Here is an 8417-nt window from a genome sequence, read left to right as displayed (position 1 = left end):
GTGGAATCAGAGTGACCGTGTACGGAAGACACATAAAAACCGAAACACTTAGAACACATAGTTATTATTTATACTTAGTATTTTCAAATTCAAATGAGACCGAGTTCTGATTTAACAGTTAACACTAAAAAAAATCGATAGACCTGGTATTTTTTATATTTTATACTAGATACTGCAGGCTTTTGGAATGTGGAGCCGATTTCCGATTTCTTTACCGGCTGATATCGACTAGAGCTGCGCGCAATCGAGTTATCAAACGGCAACAGGTTGTTGTCCCGCCCTGGTGGTAGGTCAATTGATAAAAAGCCTCGACATTGTAAAATACTCGAGAAAGTCGTCGCGTCGTCGGGTGTTCAAGATACTTAAAGTAATTATAGGTGTATGCATATTTATATAGTGCGAATTAGCCATGGTCTTAGCCAGCGACTGCTCGACTTCCTTGCCCTATGGCACTCGGATTCTGCTTTGAGAAACCTAGGACGTGTGTGCCATAAAACGAGATCTGCTTTAATTTATAAAACAAACTCTGTGTGTGCCCATCTAATCTTCGAGAGGCATACATATTTATGTACGCAGACGTGTGTATCTACTGGGCAAGACGTGTATCGTACGACGTTGGCGTCTGTGTTACAGCATTGGAAGCACTCGATTCGTATCTTTAAGATACAATTGTATCTCCAAGCTAGACGCCTGTCCACACACCGACAGGGGGTGTGAGTGTGTGCGCCATTCCCATCTGTTGATTTGCGACCTTGCAACGAAATAATTACTATTTAGAACCCTGTGATAATGCCGATGGCAGTTGCACATCAGATATCTGATAATGTGCCACACGGGCTTGTGTCTATATACTCGTGTGGGTCAGCGGGGGGTACCTTTTCCTTGGGTCCGGCGGCAGAGAAATGTGGTTGAGTGTAAGATGAATCATCTTGGGATGGTGATATCCACGAAGTGAGCAATTGGCTCCGGCTCTTGTTGAAAAACAAATGTATATCATGAAATACATTTCCCATGCAGATAGTGAGTCAAGTTCTGGCATTTTCTGTCTCCCCACCAAAGATGCGACAAGAATAAAGCTTACGTATTATAAAGAATTGTTTTAATAGTTTCAAGATAATGCATAAATAACTGATAGGTCTTTAAATGTCAAGTTGGTCCTGACTTAAGTTTTAAGGGAGTTTATATTTTACAGAAAATCTATAGACATTTCTCTGATCTAGAAAACTTGTACATTTTTAAAGTAATTATTTGAATAACTAATTTCTTTACCCCTTCGTACGATTTCTTTGCACGCAAGTCTAGTACAAAAAAAAACACAAGTGTATATAATTATTAAATATGTGCAGGGTTATCCACTATAAAATGAGAAAGTTCATAAACAAAGCATACATATGTACTTATATATACATATGTATGTATGTACAAAAGCTAAAATCGACGACTAGCGAAAACATAATTCTTCGACAAACCCAACTGATTAAATTTCATACACTGTATATACTCCACAGGGCTTACAGTCAACACACAAGTAGATGCACCAATAATTACTTTCTTCATTATTAACAATCGTGTTTTGATTTAACATTTTTCTATAATTTCTAGAAATTAAATATGTTATTAAATACATTTAAAATTTGGATTACAACAACGAATCTAATGGGTCTTACGACGCACATGAAGATCGTTTTCTCTCAAGTTGTGTGAGGGTCATGACTTGGATGGAAGTTTTGTTCTATATTGAAATTGATATTAAAAAATAGATATGATAATAAATAGAATCTACTGTAGTAAGCCCGTATGAACTTTCGTTTCTGACTTTTGTTATTCCTCTAATGACTTCGGCGCCTACGTGTCTGAAAGTATATACACGACATCATACAAACAAACAAGGCTCATAAGCAATAAACTTGGCCCTAAGGGCTGACTCATCATTCGCATTTGGCTTGTATGTATAAAAACGTGGTACAAGCTTTGACGCTGCTGGGAAATTACAAACAACGAATACAAAAGGCGTGTGCCAACTTTCACAATGACGTAGAAAGGTTGAGTAGTTTTAAATTATTAAAGCGGATTCTTTGAAAAATACCTGTTGACTTTAATAAAATTCCCAAGGCAGATTTTGAATTATTAATATTACTTGATTGATTCCTTAGAAAAGGTCTAAAACAACTCATATTTTAAGTAAAACATCGCTCCCATAAGTAGTTGTTCCTTGACTGATTCATTGTTTATATTTATTTTTTATACAAGTAGGGCAAATAATTTCGGCTGTACGCAGAATACCAAGGTTTTTATAATTAGCATACAAATTAAGCTGCGTGATATTTGTGTGTAACCTTAGTAGCCTAAATCTACAGAGTTATATTAAAGCTCTGAAAAAATAAAACACTATATCATAGTTGCTTTGGCTGTTGTGTCGTGTCACCTTGAACATGGAACAAAATTCAGAAACACTTGTATTTGTTTTGTTAAGTTAAATATTTTGGTTCAAATTCTAACTTTTTCTCCGTTGTAAATTTTTCCAGTAGCTGAATCTCAAACACAGGAAAACCCAAAGAGTAGAATCTCCCTCATAATGTATCCCTTCGTAAGTTGCCAATCCTTTTTTAGCCTAACCTTAAGACTTAGATTTAAAAACATTCTCCACTCACCAAACTCTTATTTAAACACATTTTCTGTATATAAATTCCATAAATTATCAAATATTTTGTACAAATTATAATCAAAATGGAATGAGAGCATGCACCCTCCGAACTAGAGATGTTAGCATGTCCAACTTTATCATAGATAAGAAGAAACTAATCTAAATTAAAGTCATATATGAAATATATTAAAACTAGCATTAAAAATGTATATTCTAGACTTCCAAATTATAATAAATTATACCATATTAGAGGGGCTTTTATATACCTAATATCTTTCGGCCATTCCTGCTCAAATTTCAGCTTAAATATTTTATGTCGTTTTCTAAATTCCATCAAGGCTTGACTGTCCAAGCTCTAAATTATAATTTGTATAAATATGATCTCTTATAGGGTTCTGGAGCAGGATATCCACAGCAGTATCCCCCCACCTCCTCTAGCGAGCCACCGCGAGCACCCTTTGGAGCTGGTTGGGTGCCACCGATGCAGCAGAACTCACCATACCCACCACCCACTGCCACCCAACAGCATGCTCCATATCCGCCAATGTCGGCTCCATATCCGGCTGCACCGGCTCCCTATCCAGCTGCTCCAGCTCCCTATCCCACCTCAAACCACCCATATTCATCTGCATCATCACAACCGCCGCAGCAGCACCACCACCACCCATACCAACCAGTCTCGAACAGTCCTTATCCCATTGATCGTGGATTTACCCCGGCAATGACAGCCGGCTATGATGCGGGCCATGGACAAGCGTTCGGACAAGGATACGGACATGGGCAAGGGCAGGGACAGTGGCAGGGACAGGGGCATGGTCATGGGCAGGGATATGGGCATGGACAAGGGCATGGGCATGGTCAGGAGCACGCTCATCGGTCTTTCCCTCCAGCTCACAGAGAGGTTGGTCATCAGTTAATTGGCCATAAAAACAGCATCTACCTACCTTTTCGGGCGGGTTTCCTCATTATACAAAATTTCCATCATTCCATAGTCCATTATCATCCAAAAAGGATCAACCATTCAATAATTCTAGCCAATCTCTTTCGTCGCTCTATTTTTAGGGAACTCCAACTGTGTTGCCAGCGCAGGATTTCAATCCTGTCAAGGATGCCCAAGACTTACGAAAGGCCATGAAGGGCTTCGGCACAGACGAGAATGCCCTGATCAACATCATCTGCCGGCGGACGAACGAGCAGCGCCAGGAGATCCAGCGCCAGTACAAGACGCACTTTGGCAAGGACCTCATCGAGGATATCAAATCGGAGACGAGCGGCAACTTTGAGAAGCTTCTCGTCGGCCTGCTCCGTCCCATTGTGGACTTTTACTGCGCCGAGTTGAACGACGCTATGGCTGGCATTGGCACCGACGAGACGGTCCTCATCGAGATCCTGTGCACCCTGTCCAACATGGAGATCTATACCATCAAAAACCAGTACTTACGCTGTAGGTGATCCGGGCTTTTCCATCGACCGAAACATATTAATTTTCGATTCTCTGTCCAGTGTACGGCGCTCACCTGGAGTCCGAGCTAAAATCGGAGACCTCCGGCAACTTCAAGCGTCTCCTCACCTCGCTGTGCACGGCGGCGCGGGACGAGAGCGGACGCGTGGATCCCATTGCAGCCAAGGATGATGCCCGGGAGCTGCTCAAGGCCGGCGAGCTGCGTGTCGGCACCGACGAGAGCATGTTCAACATGATCCTTTGTCAGAGAAACTATCAGCAGCTGAAAATGGTAAAGAGGATTACAAACTTGAAGCCTTGAGCTTTCTTGTTACTTACATCCTTGTTTCCTTGGCAGATATTCCAAGAGTACGAGAGCATCACTGGGCACTCGCTGGAGAAGGCCATCAAAAAGGAGTTCTCCGGCGACATTATGGAGGGATTGATTGCCATCTACAAGTGTGTTACGAACAAGGCCGAGTACTTTGCCTCGCGACTGCACAAGTCCATGGCCGGCATCGGCACCAATGACACTCAGCTGATTCGTGTCATCATCACACGTTGCGAGGTAACCTCTAGGAGCTAGTCTCTATCATTTCCAATTTCTTGATTATATATTCGATTCTTATTTTCAGATTGATATGACAGAAATCAAGGTGGCTTTCGAGCGTTTATACGGCAAGTCCCTGAAGAGCTGGATTAAGGTATTTACCCCTCGAATATACATTCCCTATGTTAACTATTTAGGGTACTTAATCTTATAATCTTATAATATTTCTTACTTTTAGGGCGACACTTCCGGCCATTATAAGCACGCTCTCTACGCCCTGGTGGGTGAACAGCGCTCATCTTAAGAATCTCCCCGTTTATTTTATTCAAAAGCAGAGCGAAGCACAGAAATCAATTATTCGAATATGTACTCTTCTCGACCTTTTCTTGTATTCTATAATTTACATATTCATACACATACGACACATGCCGAGATGGTGTAAGGACAACTATTAATGATCGAAATACACACACACCACACACTTCGTAGAATCTAAGAGCTCACAGATAATACCTGATTATCGAACTTTGTCAATTTTAGAACCTGATCTGATTAGGGTAAAAGCCTGCCCCTCTCCCCGTTAGAATGTACAGGAGTATGATATTGATACTTTACATCCACAATCTAAAACCTAGTTCCCACACACCTACACACACACACACATATACATGAAATGTTGTATTAAAAAATCTATTATTCATCTCAACTTGTGCCTCAAATGTAACTCTATTGCCTAACGCTAAATAAGCATTTAAACCAGCGAACATACACCGAACTATATATATATATAAATATACTATATATGTGTGCATTTTGAAGCGACAAAGATTTTATACAATTACATATACTATACATAATGGTGTTTATTAAACAATTCAAACTTCTAGTTTGCTCTCAATTAAATAAATTATTACATATGTTGTTGTTCTCAGTAATCGGAAAGCGTGTTTGTGTTTTCTTCTGGATTTCTGGGGGAATATACCAGGGTGATCCCAAAAGTAGACTCCATCATAACTTGAGAACGCGAACCTCGATGAACATGGCATCATTCCTCAGATAATTGCGACTTGTGATCACTTTGTGGGGTATGTGGAAGTACTGGTTGCTCTGGATAAAGTCATCGCTCTTCTTTCGCACAAATATTGTCTTCACATAGTCCTGGGCCTCGGCCATATTCGAGCACTGGTCACGGATCACGATCTCGGCTTGGAGGCGGCAGGGCCAGGCCAACAGGGGATCATACTCACCGGAAAGGACATTAAGGCAAGCTATCATATTCCGACCCTTCCAGGTGCCCTTGCCGTTCAGGTAAATGTCCAGCTGGAGGGGATAATGCGGATCATTACTTCTCGTTCAGATTGGATTGGATTGCCAGAGATACTCACCCTTAAAGCATAACCAAAGGCCTTGTTCGAGAACATGGCGCTATGCAGAATGGTATCATACTGCTTAGCCTCATCCAACTTCTTTGAGTAGTCCTTGATGCGCCATATCAAATGACCTGAAAGGAGCACTGGTTTTGAGTCTAGTCCTGGGATACCATGGATACCATACCCCTGATGTTCTGCACACTGGCTATGCGTTGCTGCATGGCCATTTGATTCTCCAGATCCGATAGATTCTGCATGGTCTGGTGGAGAGCTCTATCCAGCTTGTCGCAGCGTTCCTCCGTCTCGCAGACAATGTTCTTCACGTTCTTAACCTCGTAGTCCAGTGTGGCCTGCTTCGTGGTGACATAATCGCTGTTGCCCAGCTTGGTCTTGATGTCCTCGTTGATCTGCTGCATGAACTCCTCAATCTGGAAGAACTTGTCGCTGCAGGTTGCTTCAGCAATGTTTTCAAGCCGAGATGCCAGGGTGCCACTTCAGCCTCACTCACCGATTCTGGCGCTCATTCTCGAAGATCAGCTCCTCCAGCTTAAGGATGTTGTCGTTCAGCTGATTCTGGTGGAAGGTCACGTCCAGTGAGAGCTGATTCACCAGCTTCTGGGCCTCGTCCAGCCTGGATTCCACTTGCTCCTTAAGGGACTGCGGTGGATAAAGGGTCAGCAAGAATATATATATATATTATATACGATTATACCAACCCACCTGAGTGATATTGCAGCAGTATTGAAAGTCCAGCTGGTTCTGTTCAATGGCATAGGCTCTCTGGGAGGCCTCCTCTTCGATCTGACGTCGGAGACCGCTTACCACCTCGTCGGTGTCACGGTTCCAGTCCTCGACCACTTGGTTCTGCTTCCGGATGTTGCCCACGTCGGTGATGAGGTGCAGGCGCTGACGGATCTCCTCGTTTAGCACCGAGCGAATGGTGCCCACATCCTGCTCCAAGGCCTGCAGGCGATGATCGGACTGCTGCTGGTCCAGCCTGTCCATGCTGGCACTTAGTCGCTGGCCGTTGGAAAGCTGCTGCTTGGCCCGAGGACACTCCTTCAAATGGGAGCGCATGCGGATGCGCGGTATAAAAGCCAGGCAGCCCTTGGGGCACTCCTCCAGAACCTGGCCACAGTGGATCAAGTGCTCCTGAGGGGAGAGTGAGGAAGATTGAGAAAGGTGGAAGAATGTGCATAAGGTTACACTCACCGTAAAAGTTTGAGCGTCAAACCATTCGTTGCAAAACAGACACGACGACTTCTCATACTTGACTATGGTCGTGGACTTTCCCGTCTCCTGTTCCTCTGGCTGATCCGGTATGATCTCCCGTGACAAAGCCTTTGTGAAGGACATGGTAAGAGAGACAGAGAGAGAGGGTATTGAAAATTGGGGAACTGTGTGTTGTGTTGGTGGTCAGCGGATTCTTTTCTTGGTGCTGCCAGTACACCGCCCTAAACACACACTGAACGCGGAACGTTGGAAATGATTAAGAGCCTTCCTCGCCATGGTAGTCATACTCGCACACTTGGGCACTTTTGCCCGCTGATTACACATCATGGACATGGACTCAGTTTAGATACTGCTCCTCCTCCTCCACCTCTCCCAGCTTTAGGCGGCCGTGAAATCTATGTGCGATAGCGAACACACATTGCCCCACTGGCAGCGAACCGAACTATATTGAGTGGTACTAACCCAGCGAACTCTTCGCCGGCTCTCCATAAAACGCAGCTAACCAGAAGGGTCTACTATGTAATAATAATAGTAATAATAATGAGCCACACCGCGCACCGTGCTCTGGATCTCTGCCAGAATGTTGCTGCGAATGTGCCTCAAAAGAGTGGGTGTTATCTTTGTACCTACGAATACAAAATACACCCATAGACTGCCGTGTGTGTACGGCTGTGGAGATATCATTATCATCGAAAAAAAGGCCTCACAATCAAAGTGTTTTTGGTATTGCCCCAGCAATGCGAATGGGACCGACGCCATCAACCAGATAACGTCATAATGGGGTTGGTAGTATGTATTGGAAGTAGGTTCTCTGATTCTGGTCGACGTGATCAGGTCCCTTCACATATCATTCTTTAAACGCCGTACTAACCTTGCTGGGTTTATCTAAATCTAAATACTAAAAACTAGTCAGCGGAAAGTAAATAATTACATTTTTCTTAACCTAATAAGAATAATTTTTTGAGTCTCTTTCGAGTAAGGGTTTTGATAGGTTTTTGGTTGATTTCAAAGGTTTCCACAAATATATCTCTCAGAATTTTTAGATTTAAAAAAATTGCCTCAATGAAAAGGGAATTTAAGTGGCTGAAAGCCACACAGCTTTGTGTGATTACTAAAACCCCGGATTTATTAGCAGTAATAATAATTTTACTTGGGTTTACTTACTTTTCTTTATCATTA

The 8417-nt window shown here is 42.8% G+C and overlaps 2 protein-coding genes across 9 annotated transcripts; one reads left to right on the top strand and one right to left on the bottom strand.

Moving 5' to 3' along the window:
- Positions 1 to 211: 211 nt before the first annotated feature.
- Positions 212 to 5570, top strand: AnxB11 (Annexin B11). 7 transcript variants are annotated; one of them, XM_086836300.1, is made up of 8 exons: positions 244 to 367; positions 2526 to 2587; positions 3036 to 3545; positions 3707 to 4088; positions 4148 to 4377; positions 4444 to 4653; positions 4721 to 4789; positions 4874 to 5570. In XM_086836300.1, exons 2-8 carry the CDS (start codon positions 2576 to 2578, stop codon positions 4937 to 4939), a joined length of 1479 nt encoding a protein of 492 aa, XP_086692426.1. In that variant the 5' UTR covers positions 244 to 367; positions 2526 to 2575; the 3' UTR covers positions 4940 to 5570. The 7 variants fall into 7 exon arrangements, with proteins under 7 accessions (XP_020805303.2, XP_020805302.2, XP_086692426.1 ...); XM_086836301.1 differs by having other exon boundaries at positions 260 to 286; XM_086836302.1 differs by having other exon boundaries at positions 273 to 379.
- Traf-like (TNF-receptor-associated factor-like) lies at positions 5474 to 7825 on the bottom strand. 2 transcript variants are annotated; one of them, XR_015272434.1, is made up of 7 exons: positions 7701 to 7825; positions 7218 to 7346; positions 6726 to 7157; positions 6514 to 6662; positions 6190 to 6433; positions 6021 to 6136; positions 5474 to 5955 (listed from the first exon to the last, which is right to left on the bottom strand). XR_015272434.1 is itself a non-coding variant. In XM_020949639.2 (7 exons), exons 1-7 carry the CDS (start codon positions 7725 to 7727, stop codon positions 5644 to 5646), a joined length of 1425 nt encoding a protein of 474 aa, XP_020805298.2. In that variant the 5' UTR covers positions 7728 to 7825; the 3' UTR covers positions 5474 to 5643. The 2 variants fall into 2 exon arrangements, 1 of the variants encoding a protein (XP_020805298.2); XM_020949639.2 differs by having other exon boundaries at positions 6190 to 6449.
- Between the last annotated feature and the right edge of the window lie 592 nt (positions 7826 to 8417).

This window comes from Drosophila serrata, unplaced genomic scaffold (assembly GCF_035046125.1).
Source record: "Drosophila serrata isolate PLE 108 unplaced genomic scaffold, ASM3504612v1 contig_276, whole genome shotgun sequence".
NCBI lineage: Eukaryota > Metazoa > Arthropoda > Insecta > Diptera > Drosophilidae > Drosophila > Drosophila serrata.
The sequence above is the reverse complement of the archived record's forward strand: the minus strand, read 5'-3'. Positions and strand labels throughout refer to the sequence as shown.